The sequence below is a fragment of the Vulpes vulpes genome, chromosome 9 (genome assembly GCF_048418805.1).
Source record: "Vulpes vulpes isolate BD-2025 chromosome 9, VulVul3, whole genome shotgun sequence".
Lineage (NCBI taxonomy): Eukaryota > Metazoa > Chordata > Mammalia > Carnivora > Canidae > Vulpes > Vulpes vulpes.
The window spans coordinates 54098140-54117364 of record NC_132788.1 but is presented as its reverse complement, the minus strand read 5'-3'; the positions used below and the strand labels follow the sequence as shown (position 1 = coordinate 54117364).

Here is a 19225-nt window from a genome sequence, read left to right as displayed (position 1 = left end):
AAAGTCCAATACAGCTGTTTCTGGCCTAAGATCCAATTATGTGTATCTGTGCCAAGTTCCCAGGTGATCCTGACACAGAGCAGGCAGAGAGATGAACCAAGAGCTAAGTGCCACAGGTGAATAGCTACCATGGACAAGGCTGAATGGGAGGGCCCTCAATACCATGCTACACAGGTGGAAAGCCCCAAGCCATCTACCCACAAACAAGGTGATTCTGTGAGCACCCCACCACCACCACCACCACCTCCACATTACTGCAGCCTGTCTCTCCAGAGGGCTGGGCAGGAGCCTGCAGGACCGATTTGTTCTAGGAATCAGTTCACATTGACCCCATGTCATGAGTCCATCGATGGAAGCAGAGAAGAGGAGAAGTTATAACTTGCCCAACAATGCACAACCCTCTCAACGTCCATTTCTACCCCAGGAAGGAAACAGCACAGAGGAGTGAAGGAACCTCAGTGATGGGCTCATCTGGGCATAGTTCTGTCAGCTTCTAGCCCTATTCCTGGAGCTCCTGGGTGCCAGGCATTTCACACCAACAGCCTCATGGGTCGATCCTCACAACCATTCACAAGCATCATGATCCAGACCTAATGCGCTAGGGGCCCTCCCTGGACTTGGGTGCCAGGCTCTTAGTCCCTGTCTGTTTTTTATGCCCTCCCCTACCCCCAGGTTGTATAAAATATATGAAAAATAAAACCAGTTTCTTTTATGGTGTGTAATCAATTAAAAATAAGGTTGAACCATTTTTCATACAAGCCTATCTTGTTTTCCTAGCTCTAAAAATTATCCTACCATATGGCTGTAAGGCCAGATAATTTTAACTTCAACCTTAATAAGGAAAGTAGGAACCCAGGAGGCCTCAGTACCCCTTCCAAATAATTATTCCAATTCTCTAAGAAACTGAATGTACTCACCCTTGCTCTTTGAGTAAATGTGGCTGTAAAAGAGGCGTGGCGGTGGTCAGCTGCGTGGAATGTCCTTTGCACCTTGTCCACCTTGTAGAAGGTCTGGCCCAATACAACACTAGCCATATGCGCCCGGGCATTCAGAGAGGAGCAAAATCACTCATTTTACTTTGCCTTCTCATCTCCCCTGGGGTGTGAAGTGTACTTTAAAGTGTTAACAACCAAAGGAAAGTGTGAAATAAATGAGGCATCGGTTATAAGCCTCCTTACATATTGAAAGCGGCAGGAAAAGTGACTGAGATCCCCTCCATGGACCCCTGATTTACAGGTGCACAGGGCCAGTGGACACCTGAAAGCCCAGCAGAAGACAGAGAGAAGCCCATGGTACGCCAGGGGTTATACTGAGCACCACCCGGCAGCTGCCTGCAGCTAAAAAAGCTGCAAAGAAGCACCCCCAGGACAAAGTCTGATGGGAAAGCAAAGCAGCACAGATAAACCCTGCAGTGCTCAGATCCCAAGCCCGCTGAAAAGAAGGTATGGGTCCTACCTTCATAGAGTATGAGCCAACCCTGCTCAAGTATAGACTAGATTTACCCAGCCTCCCACACTAATGGCCTGTCAAAAGAAGAAGATGGCCAGTTCTGGGCATAAGCGCTATTCTCCTCAGCCTCTACTGTTCTTCTACACATGATCTCCAGTATCAATAAAAAATTACAAGGTAGGGGCGTCTCGGCAGCTCAGGCCAGTTAAGTGTCTGCCTTCGGCTTATGATCCCAGAGTCCTGAGTTTGAGTTCCACGTTAGGCTATCCACTCAGCAGGGAGCCTGTTACTCCCCCTGCCCCTCCCCCCTAGCTCATGCTCACTCCTGCATGTGCTCTCTCTCAAAAGTAAATAAATAAAATCTTTTTTAAAAATTACAAGGCACATAAAGCTGTAGGAAAATGGAACCCACTATCAAAAGAGTAAATAATCAACTGAACCAAACTCAGAGATGACCCAGATATTGGAATTATCAGAGACTTCAGACAATTATGATAAATAGGTTTAGAGGATCCACAGGAAAAGGTGGACAAATGATAGGAAATTACAGTAGAAAAATGGAAACCCTAAAAAAAATGCTAAATGTAAAAAAGAATGAGGAATTAAAGTAGAAGTTCATGACTCTTCCCCAACTGCCCACTGGGCTGTCTCCAGAAAAGTCCTCATTTTACCCTCAGAAGACTGAGGCAATCAGGTACCACGGTGCAGTGAAACTTCTCACAGGAATAAACACCACTGAGAAACTAGGATCCCTGCCAGCTCCACTCCCTCCCCCATCCCCAGCTGCTGAAGCATCTGGTAACTCAGAGACCCAAACAATTACAATCTCTGGACCTGTTATCTAGTCCAGGGGTCAGCAAACTACAGCTTACCAGTCAAATCCAACCTATCACCTCTTTTGGTATGGCCTCTGAGCGAAGAATGTGTTTTTACATTTTTTTAGAGCTGTAAAAACAACAACAAAGGATGTGTGACAGAGACCATATGTGGCCTACAAAATCTAAAATATTTACTATCTGGCTCTTTACAGAGAAAGTTTGTCAACCCCTGATCTAATCTAGAAAAGAAAAAAAAAACAGTAAAGTTTTGAGAAGCAAAGAAAGAGGCTATGGATGGCAGACCCATTTTGGGTTTTTCTTTTCTGGTTATGGCTTTTACCAACCATCTAGGTGCTGACAAATCCATCTCCACAGGAATTCAAGGTCTTGGTCTGTAGCTCAAATTGGAGGAGGCATAAGGACAAGGCCATCAGAGTCTCAGGTCACTAATATTCTAAAACAGCCATGCCAAGCAGCTGGCCCCAGGGGTCAGGCCTCCTCATTGCATGTCAAGCAGAGAACTCCCAGACCCCACAGGTGAGCAACCAGTCCCACCGTCTGCCTTCTTCCAGGCAAGTTAAACCCCAAGTCTGTAAGCCTCTGATCAGGACTCGTGTAAACTAGTTGTCTCCAAGATATCATTATAGTAAAAGGCTGTTTTGTTTTGTTTTTGTTTTTTTTTTAAAGATTTTATTTATTTGTTCACAAAAGACACACAGAGAGATAGAGGCAGAGACACAGGCAGAGGAAGAAGCAGGCTCCATGCAGGGAGCCTGACGTGGGACTCAATCTGGTCTCCAGGATCACACCCTGGGCTGAAGGCGGCGCTAAACTGCTGAGCTACCAGGGCCGCCCGGCTGTTTTGTTTTGTTTTGCTTTGTTTTAGAAGCAGAGTGTGTCAGGCACACTGTGAATTGCTATCCAGAGAGCACTGATGTGGGTATATGCTTCCACCTGTTCACAACAGGGCACTGCGAGGAGGCCTCCAGAGGCTGAACGAGGACTCCTGTGCAGATGTCTCCAGGGGCACCTGGGTGGCTGAGCCCGTGAAGCCTCTGACTTGGGCTCAGGCCGTGATCTCAGGGTCCTGGGATCCAGCCCCACTTGGGGCTCTCCACTCAGTGGGAAGTCTGCTTCTCCTTCTCCCTCTGCCCACTCATTCCTGCTCACTTGCTCTCTCTATATGTATTTCTCTCTCTCAAATAAATAAAGTCCTTAAAAAAAAAGTCTCCAAAGTAGGAGACTCTGCCCCACGCCCCTCCTCCACTGGAGCTCTGGCTAGCTATGATTCCCTAGCCATCAGTGCACATCTATAATTTGCTGACTGCTACCTAGAAGTCCACAATGATCACACCACAGTTCCTCTCCTTGAGGAGCTTATAATCTGAAGAACGAGACTTATGAAGGTAAGAGGGGAGAGGTAGGAAGAAAGGCTAGAGCTGTAACCTATCTCACTCAGGATTTCAGAAAATTACAACTCTAAAACTTCCAAACCTATCACTTTCCTTAAATACTGACCACAGACTTCATAGAGCTAAGGTGGCAGCTTCTAGAGGGTCAGCACATTGAAAAGAAGGCGCAGGAGATCAAACCTCCCCTGCAGACTGGAGAGTGGAGCAGGACAGCCACTTTCATTGGGTGAGTCCTCAGGTCAGGTGGACACATCCAGGAGAGGGACTCGCTTACAGTGTCTAGCTGGTGGCAGGATTTGGCCCCCACTTCACCTGCCATTTTAGACCTTTCACCATGGCTACTGTCTGCTAGAAGAAAAGGTCTCTCTTCTTGTGTGTCTCTTTTGAAGAGTGAGAAAACCCTCCCTGGAAGGTCGCCATCAGACTTGCAGAATTTCATCCCAGGCCCACACCTGCCTGCCATACCCCACCCTCAGCAGAAGGCAGCCAAGCAGCTTGACCCCATGCGCCCTTGGCCTCTGCTCCTTCACCAGAAATATCCTTTCCCAGCCTTCTCCCCCTGGTGAGCCCCTCCTCAGTCTTCAAGAACCAGCCCATGGGTCACTTCCCCTCAGGAGACTTTCCTACCCTGCCAAGAAGGGGCTGTTGTCACTGCCTCCTTCCTCCTTGAGTGCCTTCCTTTCCCTTTGGTCTGAGACTGTAACACTATCCAGTCACTTCTGAGAATACTTACCTTCTCTAACGAACAGAGCTCCTCAAGGACAGAAGCTATTTCTCATTTATTTCCATTTATCAAGAAATGAACCCAGTGCCCACCATAACAGGCATGCAAAGAATATATAGAGAAAATAATAAAATAATTGCTCACCAAAAAAAATAAAATAAATGGAAATTTTTGCTTTCTGTCAGGTGTACTGCAATCTCATACCTGATGTGTCAGGAGTCCCAATAGGCAAGGTCATAAATCTCATTCTCCCCGAAAATGAAGCTCTGCCCATCAGAAGACTCAGCCCCAGAAACCGCTCTGTTCTTTCTCGTTTCTCTCCAGCACATCTGGGACTCCAAACGTCCTCCCCCAACTCAGAGGAAAGCATACGTCACTCCCACAGGCTCCACTGGCACCCAGGGCCTTCACCCCAATTACATCTGGGGCTGTATCAGGTTACAAGCAACAGGGAACACACATAAACATACTCAAAAAACAGCCCACTACTGCACTAGATAGGAAATGGCAACACTTCTGTCATCAGAAGCAGGTTATAAAAATTACTACCTTTCCTTGTCATTAGCTTTATTAACTTTGTCCAATAACGAGCTGAATCATTCCCTCATGCAGAATAGGGTTAGAAAATCAATACTGTCAAAGAGAGGGCAGAAAAGCACATTAAATATCAAACCACACTCCGCACACTTGGGGAAAGGTCCCCCAGAAACGGCTACAGGTGCACAGGTGCAGGCCCAGACAGAGACGGCACCAAGGAGAGGCAGGCAGCTTCGTCTGCCTCGGGGTCCCACCTGGTTCCAGGGTTAGGACAATGTGCTGTGATCCCAAATACTAGGGCCTCAAGTGCCCTGCCCAGCAGGCTCCTTCAATTCATACCTACAGAAGGCTCCGATGAGGAAAGAAAGTTCCCTACGCTTGTGTTCGGGTCCTTTCTCCACTCTTTTCCTTTTATTTAAATCCTCCAAAGTACACATACTTTTGAAATTATCTCCACTAAAGGGTCCTGCCAGCCACAGCACCCCAAGTGGAAGGGATCTAGGTGAGTGCCTCATGCCCCCCGTTGACTTACAGAAGGGCCTGGTGCTGGCTTCCCTTCTCCTCCGTTCGCACTCACTGGTTGAAGCCTTCGAAACCAGGCTCATGGGTCTCTTGCATCTGCTACCACACTGAGTAACAGAAACCAACTCTGGCTAACTCAAGCAAAGGAGAGCTGACCACAGGTCATCAGCAGATGATTCAATCCTCAAGAAGGCAGAAGGACCAGACGGAAACCGATGGGCACTGTGGAGGTATGGGAGACAGCAAGATAGCCTCACTGGATGAAGATCCTGATGAGCAGGCCTCAGCTACAGTGCACTGTTCCACCCTGGCCTCCTCACTCACTCAGAACCAAAGTCCCCAGAAAGAGGGTTTAGACTAGCTGCCCTTGGGCCCTGGTTATGCTGTGGCAGGGAGAAAGAAAAGATGGCTTCCATAAAGGAAGATGGGCACTGGGATTGCAATTCCACCAACACAACACACAACAGGAGACAGGTAAGTTCCCAAAAGGAAACATGACACTGACCACATGGACAGGTGGATGCTGAACAGGCAAAAAATGGGAACACCCAGAAAAGTAGTTAATCAACATATTCAAAATGAAGGAGTCACTTACTTCACTGTTCCCTAGGAACTCAGGTTCAGAAGAGCATTATCCATCAAGAAATTGGGGAGGTAGGGTGGGATCAAATCAAGATGTATTTTCTTTACTCGAAAGTTACGCTTTGTTAAAAAAAAAAAAAAAAGAAGAAAACCCACACAGCTGTTGTGAAGGTCATTTAAGCCCCTTCCTCCTGTAAATGTTCACCTCCAAGAATAGTCTTGAGGAGGCAGGACCCAGCCTTCTCCTTCACAGGCGGAAGAAGGGAAGCTGTGAATTCCCTTTCATTGTAATTAACACGTTCCAGGTGAGAAGGAAGAAATACCACACCTGTAGGCTGCAATTTTCCACGGTAGGCAACTATCCCAGGTGGCCAGTTTGGTTTGCTCATAGCATATTGATTAACCCTTCACCTCCGGGGCCCTTTCAACTTGGTTGTCAGTCTCCCAGCAGAGGGGTGACAACCACCTGCCCCGCAGAGACTGACTGCCAGAGTCCCTAAAACCACATCCTTACCCGAGTTTCTCTCTGCACCAACGGTCTTTTCACCAGGATGCCACAGGGTTCTAAAAACACCAGTCAGATCCACATCATCATCATCCTCATGAACTCCAGTGACTCATCCGTGGTTTCAGAGTCACCATGGGCTATTTTGTGGGTCAAGTCTGCAAGGTGTCAGAGGTCTTCTATAAGGCTTCACACCTCGCTCCCCTCTCTCGCTGTGTCCTCTCACCACCTCCATACCCACCTATCTCCCAGCAGTGGCACCCTCAGCCTCGGGGCCCTATATCACTCAAGGCTGGGGTCAAAGCCATGTCTTCCATCAGCAGCTGACACCACTGCCTTTGCATTCTTAAGTACATCTTTGCCTCCATTTCATGTTTACTGAAACCGATGTGGGCTTTTTCTAAGTTTCTGGTTTAAGTCTGTCTTCCCCACTACAGTGAAAATTTCCCAAGGGCAAGGCTACACCAGTTCTATTTCCCAGAGAGCCTAGTTCAACCAGCATTTCTTATGTTCCTACCGAAGCTTCCAACATGCAAAGGACTTCCTCCTGGCCACCACCCAGGGCACAGTCCCAAGTGGTAATTCACCTCATCTCCAACTTCCTTCTGTGGAGCACAGGGTAGGTACACCAGGCCACCTACATAAGGCCCAGGGCTGCTGCTCATCTCCCAGCCCCTGGCCTCTGAGGCAGATGATAGTAGATGTTGCTGCAGACATTCTTCCCACCCCCATTTCTTGCTTTGATACCATGATTTATAGTAAGACCTAAATATTTAGTCTTTTATCTACTGTTCCTGGCACAGAGCTCCTAAAATTCTTGTAATTTCCTAAGTGATGAGAGAGATAAAAGTTTCTTTTTTACGTTAATAATATGACTTCTGGACTGCACCTAAGGATGAGGACTAGTTACCAAAGGAGCCAACCCCATGATTACAGGGTTGGAAGGCTCAGTCCTACCCCTGAGCTCCAGGGAGAGGAAAGGGACTGGAGGCTGAGTTCAATCACCAATGACCAATGATGATTTAATCAGTCATGCCTAGGTAATGAAGCCTCACCCCAGTTTCATTCCAAAACAACTGGATCTGAAGAGCTTCCAGGTTGGTGAACACACAGATGTTGTGGGGGCATGGCACACAGGACAGGGGAGCTCCATAACCTTTCCCCGTAGACCCTGCTCTATGTATCTCACCCATCTGGCTATTCCTGAGGTAAGTCCTTCTATAATCCTTTTAGTAAGTTTCTCTGAGTTCCATGAGCCACTCTAGCAAATCAGTCAAATGAGGGGATCATGGGAACCTCTAATTAACAACCGTCAGCCAAAAGCACAGGGGAAGACCTGGTCTTTGAGTAGTGCCTAACGTGCAGGGAGGGGGCAATCATGTGCCCCATAGAGTCTGAGGACTGAGCTGATGACACCCCACTGGTGTCAGAGAATTTCTTGGACATATGGGGGTCTTCCCACATGAAAATGGACTTGGGAGAACCATTACCATCAGTCCTCATTCTATCTGGATGCCCACTCCCCCCCCCCACCCAAGTGTGACCAGAGAAGAGTCCTAGCTCCAGTCAGTGAGGCCCTCTCTGCTCCCTTTGTGGAGGACTGGCTGAGCCATGGGGACCTGGTGTAGTTCAGGCCAGTGTGATGTCAGAGGCCTTCTGCCAGGAGCTCATGGGAAAGTTCTCTCTTTTTTTTTTTAATTTTTATTTATTTATGATAGTCACAGAGAGAGAGAGAGAGAGAGGCAGAGACATAGGCAGAGGGAGAAGCAGGCTCCATGCACCGGGAGCCCGACGTGGGATTCGATCCCAGGTCTCCAGGATCGTGCCCTGGGCCAAAGGCAGGCGCTAAACCGCTGCGCCACCCAGGGATCCCAGTTCTCTCTTCTCCTGATGGGTACATCTCCATCCACGTAAGACCTGGCAGGGTGTGGGGCAGCTATCATCAAACTGAGGAAATGTCTGGCCTGAGGACACACTGGCACACTGAAGATGGCAGAGTAGCAGGAGAACGGGAGTCCATGACGATGCTGGTGAACTGCTGAATTAGTCAACCCTGGCACATTCTAGACTTCTAGTATTGTGACATAATGCCTTCACTCGCAGCAGAAAGAATCCTAACTAATAGTGTCTGATCAATTAAACATATTAATAACAATAACAGCAATAACAGTGCACTTTTATAATCCACCAGGCACATGCTAAGCCCAGGACAGTTATGACCTCGCTTAATCCCTTGGGCCATCCTATGTGCAAACATCATGATCCCCAAGGCTCATAGACACTGGAGAATGGGCCCAAGCAAGAAAGCAGGGAGCTAGGACTTATATCCAGGCTGCCTACCTTTAAAAAACTGGGCTCTCCATCTCGTTATTGCATGCCCTCAAGCCACTAGTGCTCTCCCTTCACAGCCTCCTGGCACACATACTGCTTACAACTGTGACTTTTCAGACAGAGGGACCAGACCGCTGAATGTATAAACCTAGCACTCCCGAGACTGAAAATACCAGCCAGAGGCAACAAAGCAAGTCAACGGCAGAGTTGGGGCTAGAAGAACTCAAGCCCCTGGTCCCCTGAAAGATACCCTTTCCACAGAGGTGAAACCAGGCCCCAGGGCTTCAGACAGATCAGGCTCTGGGGCCTGACCTCTGCCTCCCAGTGCTGCGGAAGCACAAAAGGCCAGCTCAGGGAGATGGGTACTCACCAGCTGGGCTGACTTCCGCTTCTCCTGGTCAACGCTGCCCTCTCCCCGCTGCAGGGATGCACTCCTGTGCTTTGTGGCTGCCTCTCTTTCCCTTGTCACCACCTGGAACAGTTCATCCTGGACCTTGGCCTGCTCCTGTTTATACCTGTGCCAGAAAAAAGATGGACGGAAGCAGATGCAGATGGCCTGACTGGCAGAACGTGGCCAAGACAAGGTTTGCATGTTCACTCCGCTGGCAGGGGATGGGGATCTGTGGGCCAAGAGATCTCTGAGGCCAGTGGGAGAGATCAGGCATGAGTGATATCCCCAGGGCAAGGGGGTAGAGTGACATATTCTCACCAGGACAATACAGATTAGGAACAAGGAGACCTGACCACCAGATGAGCAATCAGCCATATGGCAAATGAGACATTCTCGGGGCACAGGTGCAATCCTGGGCCAGCCACTCCTACACAGCGGACAGGCAAGGTGGGAAGCCCACTTCTTCTGCCTCCATTTGAAAGCATGAACAGTTCAGATGATGGCAGTCTTGTTTGGAACGTTTAACTCTTCATCCTGAATGTATTCCTACCATCTGACCTATTTCTGGGCATTCTGCCTAGCAAAATAATCCTGAAGACAGAAAAAGGTTGTTAGTACCAAGATGCTCTTACAAGAATTATTTACAATGATGTACAAAAACACGAACAACTTACATGTCCAACATCAAGGTCAAGTTAAAGGACATACGGTACAATTGAGCAATGGTATATGACATCATCATTAGACCAATATATTCTTAGATTTGTCAATAGGCTAAATCTAAAAAAATGAGAACCAATAAACAATACTAATAAAAGAGTTTATAAAGCCAGTTTGACAAATGAAATATAACTGTAAAATTATGTGAAAATTAGAAGATTTAAAATTATATGTAACTTTGAAAAAATAATCCTAAACTAGGTGTAAGAAGACATTTGAAAGAAATACTCAAAATATTAACAGGGGTTATTCTGAATCTATGGCTGATTTTTTCATTTTATATATTTCCTAAGTCTTTCATTAGCATGTGTTAGTTGAACATTTTAAAAATATTTAGAAGTACAAAAAAAAATGGTTCAGGTTAGTTATTCTTGGAGAAGCCTCTTAGGATCAGAGAGGAGAAATGTGGATTTAGAATCTATGTGGATCTTAGAATGTGGATTTCAATCCATGACTATGGAACAGACCCAGCTCAGCTGACCTAATTGAGAGAGCCACTCAACAGTGGCTGACATTGGGCCCCCTAAGACACTGCACTATGTCCTCTGTTACAGAAGCCAGTGTCCTAAAGGGTAAAGGAAAAAAAATAAATTAAAAAAAATTAAAAAGGGTATAGAGGAAGCCAGTCAATGACAACTACAGTGAACATTCACTGAGAACTCCCGGGTGCTAGGCTTAGTGCTTCGTATGCAGTAACATGTTTATTCAGGACAACACTCCCATCAAAGAGGTACTCCATTTATGCCCTTCTCCAGGAACCAGAGAAATGTAATGATTTTTCTGGGGTCACATAACTAGTGCAGGGCACAATCAGAAAACACATCTGCATTCCGAGGGCCTCTGTGCCTCAGGGGAGGGGACCCAGACCCCTTACTGAGCTCTTAAGAGGTATAGCCAGCTCTCTGTGGGTGTGGCCTGTGCCAATGGGAAGTCACCAACACCCTGTAGCCAAGTCATCTAGGCAACCAGTTAGAATTATGGGGACTCTGTTTCTTCTTCCTGTCTCTAAAAATATGCCTGTATGCATACACAGGCACAGAAGGTCCAGCCACTCAGCTACTTACTCTTAGCTTTTTTTTTTTTTTAATGTGATACTCCTAGATTTTTAAAGTGAATTTTGGGAGGAAAAGGACAACTGGGTGATGGGCATTAAGGAAGGCACTTGATGTAATGAGCACTGGGTGTTGTATTGCAACTGATGAATCACTAAACTCGATCTCTGAAACTAATACTCTACTCTATGTTAATTAATTGAATTTAAATAAAATTTAAAAAATAAAGGAAAAAAATTAAAGTGAATTTTTAAGAACATCAGCAATCAACCCTCTCAGGTCACTTTTGGTATTCCTTCATTTTTAAACTAGGATCCGTGCCACCTATATCATAGGGTTCTTGTGCAATCTAAGTTAAGACAAACCTTTGGGCCTTCAGGCAAGGGGGAGGTATCTGGTGAGGAGAGAGTGTTTAGTCAGAGCACAGGGCCAGAGGTGAGTGGACACTCGGGCTTACCTCTTAAGGAAATCCTCCTCCACCCCTGAGGACTTCTGGCCACCACTATACTCAGACCTGGGCACTCTGGAGTCTACAAAGGAATGAAAAGAAAAGGCCAGTCAGCAGCAGCCTAGGATCCATGAAGGCATGGCGGTCACCCAGGAAAGGGCTCAAGAGCGTACATCCCTGGATGGATGTGCCCCACAGACAGACACAGAACACATCTTTGATCCAGCCGGTCCGGAGAGGTGCAGCCCAAAGGCCCATCTGCTTCCTCATCCTGCACCAGGACAGTTCACTGCGTAGGGCAGGCAGCAGGCACAGCCACTTGAGTGCAGTGCTACCAATCCATCACTCCTCATTCTACAATCACCTGGAATCTAGGTCATCTCCCAAACACAAGCCTCAAAAGGCTGAGCATACCCACTGCTCTGCTTCATGCTCAAAGGACAGCCTCCAGGGTCTCTGTTTTAGGGGGGTTTGGTGGGGGTGTTTCCCTTAGTAGCCCACTCTACAGATTTCTAACCCTGAAAGTGGCAAACACCACATATTAATGGAAACTTAGCTATCAGTTGATCTGCATCACCTCTAATGTTACTGGGCTCTTAAGTTGTTATAAGGGTTCCCTTTTGATGGCCATGAACTCAGTGATTTTTGAGCAAACCCAGTCTACTCTAGTCTCTCCACCACTTGGTGACACTGAAGATTTTGCTACTCCCCTCTCCCCACAGCCTTTCAGCCAAACCACAACACTTTCCATGGCCTTGGCCAAACATCCTACCCCTCCATCACAGGTTTCTAAAGTAGCAGTGCCTAGAACTGCGCAAAAATAATGCAGAAGAACCAGGCTCTGTGAGACAGTATGTGAGGATTTGCTATTCCACTGCCAAGACCTTTTAAAGCACATTGAACTCAAAGGCTCCAGAACTCAACCCTTCAGGAAGGCACTTCCAAATGCAATCATCGTATGTCTCAGGTTTTCAGACTACCTCTCACAGAAGGATGGGCACAGCAGTGCTCTGCCTGGCTAGGAGGGCATACCTAAGTGTTCCTGGGTAACACACCGGGTTCTCAAATGGGAATAAAAAAATAGTAAACCATCGCTGAGTTTTTACTTTGAGATATGCCCCCTGTTTTTATATGTTTACTTAAAACAGCTTTATTGAGATGTAATTTATCATATTTACTTTACCTTTTCAAACAATTTTCTTTTTTCATAGCTACGAAAGTAACGTAGAAAATGTGGCACTAATCCACACTCCCACCTTGTGTGTAGATCCTGCCCATTTCCCTTCCCCCTGGTAACACTCATTAATGTGTGTCTTTCACTATTAGCAAAGTGGAAAATCTCATCACAGGTTAATGACCATTCATATGCATTTTCTATTGAGTTGTCAAAGATCTTTAAGAACTCTCTATATTAGGACTGCTAATACCCTGTCATGTTATAGTCCCCTAGTTTATCATTCATTCTTCATTTATTTTTTTCTAAATTGTCTAATTTCTTATAGTTAGATTTCCCACTTTTCTTCTTAATTTAGGGTTTCTTCAGTTGATGGAGTGCTTAGAAAGTCTACATGTTTTACCCTTATGTACTATTATTGTACTCTTATGGCTTCAATTCTTACATTTAAATCTTTTCTTTCCTCTGACATTTATTTTGAGGTACGATGTGACATACGGATTTAATTTTAACTTTTTCTAATCTTGTTTCATCACTAAAATAAAAGCAAACACCAATTTTAAGAGTAAAAATATCTTAAAATTAGTCAACTTACAACAGCCCATTTATGCTGACTATTCTCCAGCACTCAGAAACTCAAATTCACAATCACTTAAACAGAAAAATAGTTATAACCACACCCAAATGACAAATGAACCACCATTCCTGCTCCTTAAACTGCTGAAACTTAACCAAAACTGAAACCAATTTTTCTTTCATCTCCCGAAGCTAAAGCTGACATATGCATGACAGATTTTGGCTTTCTTTGCTTATTTCATCACTTTCTCCCTCTCACCAGTTAATTCAATTTATTCAAGTGCACTGGGTTAAGTGAGAGCCCTCTTCAACCCCCCTTCTTGTCAGTTGCTAGAGATACTGTGGGGAACCACCCCTCTTTTTAAAAGACAAGAGCATCTTATGAGGGTTCAAGAATCTCATTTGCCCCTTCACTGATCGATAGTCAAAAAGATCTCAGGGTGGGTCCAAACCCAGGTACCCATTGGTTGTGATACTCAGGAAGCCCTGGGGCAGACAATACAGTGGCAAGCTGGTAGAAGGCCTGGCTGGAGTTCCAGCCTTAAGGATGCATGCAGAGGTCTCTGGCCTCTGTAGAGGTCTGTAGCCTGGGCCCTGAGCAGCACCTCAAGAGCTCTCCTTTTCTTATACTCTGTATTCCAGAGATAGCAAATCATTCCTAGGGCCCCATATAGGCCAGACTATGCCACACCTCTGGGGACTGTACTTATGCTGTTCACCAAGCCTGAATTGCTCATCTACCATTGCTCTATCTTTCAAAATCCAGTTTAACCATCATTTCCTCTTGAAGCCCCTCCCTAAAATAATGAGTCACTCCTCTGTGCTACCCTAGCCATAGGCATGCTTCTAGTGTTGCTTCATCATGATACACATAACCTACAGGGTTATACATCTGGCTCCTTAACTAGAGCTGTGTGTACCATGAGGGAGGCATCCCTGTCTATGCATCGCTGTACACGATGCATAGGCACTTGTCCTGATCCCAGACCAGCAGATAGTAAATGCTGACTGGACAGGATACAACTTCTGCCTTCTACAGTCTTACAACCTAATAAGGAAGATTGGCAGAAAAGACAAGCTGTGGTTGATAGACAAAAGACCCAGATTCTTATAAACAAGTATTTATTGGCTAGAATAGCAGCTGCTCCAAGGACTATCCTTATTTGTAATATCTTAAAATATCTTATATCCTTTTTAAAATTATTTCATTAGGGGGATCCCTGGGTGGCTCAGCGGTTTGGCGCCTGTCTTTGGCCCAGGGCGTGTTCCTGGGGTCCCGGGATCGAGTCCCGCGTTGGGCTCCTGGCATGGAGCCTGTTTCTCCCTCCTCCTGTGTCTCTGCCTCTCTCTCTCTCATAAATCAATCAATCAATCAATCAATCAATAAGTAAATATTTTTAAAAATAAAATAAAATAAAATTGTTTCATTCCTTTATGTTTGCTGAAAGTCGCTGTTTGGAGAAAAGCACAAATTTCTTAATTTGTCATGGACCCCACAGAGAAGGGAACAAATGAAACTTTGAGCCCGGCATGGGTGCAAAAAGGAACCCCTGAAAGGTACGGGGTGGCAGGCCTTGCTAGAAGCTCACGGTGAACTGTCCCAGAAGCCAGGTCAGGATCACTTGATGTGAGGGCTCAGTTAAAGGTGCTGAGGTCAATGCTCAAGTCATCAACTCAATTCCCCCAGGCTGGTCCAATTCACATAAATCCCTAATACTCTGGGAACCATACCAAACAGTAATGACAATGTGTCTCTTAGGGATCCTTAACAGCAACTTCTTACCTGAGTTACCAAGCCCTTTTACTTCATTTGTTACATACTGAGAAACTCAAACAGTCTGGCCCCAGTCACAAGTAGGCACTCTGACTAAATGTGGCTCTTTCATCATAGCAGACAGTGTCTATCACACAGGAAAGCCACACTCTCCTGAAAAGCAGTTATCAGAAAGGAGGTGCTTACATCACCCAGAAACAAACAGAAGCCACATTAGCTGTCAAATCTGTTCTGACAGGAAGGCTGTTTGTCATTCCTTTCACACCCCATTCCCACCCTCCACAGACTCCCTGCCATCTACCATACCTTTCTCTGGGCCTTTAGAGTTGCCAACTGTAGAAGATGGAGGGGCAGGAGGGGGAGCTGACTGCCCAGCTTTGCAAGGCTGGCTGGAATCCTTCATGCGGTTAACCACATTTTCAGACAGCTAAGGGAAGAATTGAGGGATGGGAAGAGAAGGACGGGGAAAAAGTTATATCACAGAAACCTCTAGAAATGAAGATACCCCTTTATCCATGACCCCGGTTGACAGAGCACATCAGTTTCTCCAGACAAACTTCAACCATATAATTCCACTTAAAAGCCTCTCAAAGTGGCCCAATACCTAGCAGATTAGTGCCAAAGCCCTGTGTGGATTCAAGGTCGACCACAGCATGTCCCCACTGGCCCTCCAGCTGTTTCCTGCTGCTGCCCGCACATACCCTACACTCCACGGAATCACTTTCTTCACCTCCTCTGCATCCATTATGCTGTTCCTCAGCCAAGAACCACTAGCAGACATCCACCCCCAGGACATCCACCTGTTTAAAGCTTCCCCTTCATTTAAGAGTATCTCAGTGTCCCTCCTCCATGTGATCTTTCCTGACAGTACCCATCATAATACATGTGTCTCTTAGGGAAGTGTCATACATCCTACTGGCCTCATCCTAAAAAATCTGCAAATACCTTAAGGGCTGGGGCAACCTCCTCTCCGTATATTCCCAGCACCACACACAGGGTAGACATCACAACACTGCTTGACTCATTCCAACACAGCTCTCCCTAATGAAGACTGGGTAACCAACACTTTCATTCATTTCAGAGGAAGGGAAATAGGCATGAGGGTGTCATAAAACAGTTTACTGAAATGAAATAGCAAGCTAGGGATAAATCCAGAGTAAAACCCTTAAAAGTTCACTTCAGTAAATATTTATTAAGTATCTAATATGTGTAAGACATCATAAAGCACAGTGGAGGGGAAAACATTAAAAATGACTTTAAGACAAAAGCCAGGATCAGCAACTCCACTTTCAGGTATCCTACCGAGAAAAGTGCTCCCACATATACACAGCAGAAATGGAATAGCAAGAAAAAAGGAAAAAACATTAATATGCAACAATAAGGAACTGGCTGAAGAAATGATGGTGTACACCTTCTATAAAATATTATGTAGCCATTAAGAAAGGATGAGGTAAAACGTGTACAACTGACATGGAGGGATGTATGGGATTTCCTCATGATTTTTTTAAAGTCATAGAATCCTTTATCTAGCTCAATTTTGTGAAAAGAGATATGCAATTTTAAAAATGCAGACAAACACAAATAAATATGTCAGTATTGTGCATGTGTACATTCACAAATGTGAACGTGCATCTGAATTTTCACATATATGCATATACACAGATATATGTATCTGGTCAGAAGCCAACATCTCTGCGGCTACATAGGAAACACAACAGTTATGTCGTCCTAGAAGTGGGATCCAAAGCAGCTGGGGCAGGACTTTCACTTTGGCACTTCTGTGTTTTAACTGTTTACCATGAACATTTTTTAGCAACAAAAGATTATAATAACAACTGCGTCCCTCTAGTACTTCAAATAAATGCAAATCAAATAGCTAATTAGTGATACAGGACAGGAGAACACCAAGCATACACTGCAGTGGAAGGGAACTGGGAATTCAAAAATAAACCTATATATCTCAACTGATTGACAAGGTATTGGTACAGCTGGATTTTGATATGCAAAAGAAGGAAGTTGAACAGCTACCTCACACCATATACAAAAGTTAACTCAAGAAGGATCAGAGACTTAAATGTAGGAGCTAAAACAACATAAGGGTAAATAAAAGAAAATACAGAGGTCAGTCTTTATGACCTTGGCTTTGACAGTGCATTTGTAAATACGACACCAAAAGCACAAGCAACCAAAGAAAATTAGATATTTTGGACTTCCATCCAAATTAAAAAGTTTTATGTACCAAAAGATATAATTATAATAAAGCAAGTGAAAAGGCAACCTACAAAATGGTAGAAAATATCTGCAATATTTATATGACAATATATTGTCATACACGTGACAAGGGATATGTATTTAGAATATATGAAGAATCCCCACAATTCAATAATACAAAGAAAAATAACTCAATTTTTAAAATGAACAAAAAAATATCTGAACAGATATTTCTCTGAGAAAGATATACAAATGGCCAATAGGCAAATGAAAAGATGCTCAATAACATCATTTATTAGAGAAACGCAAATTCAAACAATGAGATACCACTTCATACCCACTAGGAAGGCTATAATCAAAAGTCAGAAAACAGTATGGAAGCTCCTCAAGAAGTTAAAATAGAACTCCCCTATGACTCAGCAATTGCATTCCTAGGTATTTGCCCCAATGTAGAGATCCGAAGTGGCACCTGCCCCCCAATGTTCATAGCAGCAGTGTCCACAATAGCCAAACTGTGAAAAAAGCCCAGATGTCCATCAACAGATGAATGGATAAAGATGTGGTATATAAATACAACGGAATGTTACTCAGCCATCAGAAAGGATGAAATCTTACCATTTATGTCAACATGGATGGAACTGGAGGGTATTATGCTGAGCAAAATAAATGAATCAAAGAAAGACAATTATCATATGGTTTCATTCATATGTGGAATATAAGAAAGAGCACAGAGGATCATAGAGGAAAGGAGGGAAAAATCAGAGAGGGAGAGACTCTTAACTATAGGAAACAAACTGAGGGTTGCTGGAGGGAAGGTGGATGGGGGGAATGGAGTAACTGGGTGATGGGCATTAAGGAGGGCATATGATATGATGGGCATTGGGTGTTATATGCAACTAATGAATTATTATTGAACTCTACACAGCAACTAACAATGTACTATAAATTATAAAGTTTAATTTTAGTTTAAATTTTTTAAAAAATCAGATAGTAACAAGTGTTGACAAGGATATGGAGAAATCAGAACCCCCATACATTGCAGATAGCAGTATAAAGTTCCACAGCAATTTGGAAACAGTCTGGAAGTCCCTCAAAAGGTTGAGTAGAGAGTTACCATTTGATCTAACAATTCCACTCCCAGATATCAACTCAGGAGAAATGAAAATACATATCCACACAAAAATTTGTACATGAATGCTCCTATCAGCATTATCCATAATAGCCAAAAAGTGTGAAGAACCCAAATGTTCATCAGCTGATGAATGAATAAGTAAAATTTGGTCTATCTGCACAATGGAACATTATTTGGCTGTAAAAAAAGAATGAAATACTGATACATGCTACCAAATGAATGAACCTGAAGCCATCATGCTAAGGGAAATAAGCCAGCCACAAAAGGCAACATGTTGTATGACTCCACTTATTTGAAATGTCCAAAATAGGCAAACTTTTAAAGATAAAAAGTAGATTGGTGATTGCCCTGGGCTTGGTTAAAATGTTCTAAAAATTATTGTGATGATAACTACACATACCTGTGAAAATTCTAAAAATCACTGAATTATATGCTTTAAATAGCTAAGTTGTATGGTTTGTGAATCGTATCTCAAAAAACTGCTACAAATAAAAAGAGAACCAAAGACAAAAATGAATAATCTAGATAGGATGTTACTCAGCAAAAACAGGATATCCCGAGAAAGGTACGCCTGTGTGGGTTCCTAAGGGTGAGAGCATGATTCAACAGAACAGATGCTACAGTGTATTGGGGAACAGGGGGCATCTCACACAGTGTAGGGCAGGGCACAGAGAAAAGAGGCACAAACAATCAGAGACCAGTGTTTACGCAGCTGGAAGTTTATTTTGGAAGGTGTGGGTTGTAAAGGTGGACTTAGATGAAGCCAGTACTTAGAGAAGCTTCAAAGTCAAGCAGAAAGGCTCCAACAATTGCAGGGCATTGCTGAAAGTTTCAGAACCAGGAAAAAATATATACTGTGTTCTTAGA

The 19225-nt window shown here is 44.5% G+C and overlaps 1 protein-coding gene across 1 annotated transcript in view; it reads right to left on the bottom strand.

Moving 5' to 3' along the window:
• Positions 1-19225, bottom strand: part of CHCHD6 (coiled-coil-helix-coiled-coil-helix domain containing 6) — a 260178-nt gene that overhangs the window by 224606 nt on the left and 16347 nt on the right. The window contains exons 2-4 of the mRNA XM_025991606.2: positions 15322-15442; positions 11501-11573; positions 9251-9395 (exon numbers count right to left, since the gene is read on the bottom strand). Coding sequence (XP_025847391.2) covers positions 9251-9395; positions 11501-11573; positions 15322-15442 — 339 coding nt within the window. The remainder of the gene's footprint in view (positions 1-9250; positions 9396-11500; positions 11574-15321; positions 15443-19225) is intronic.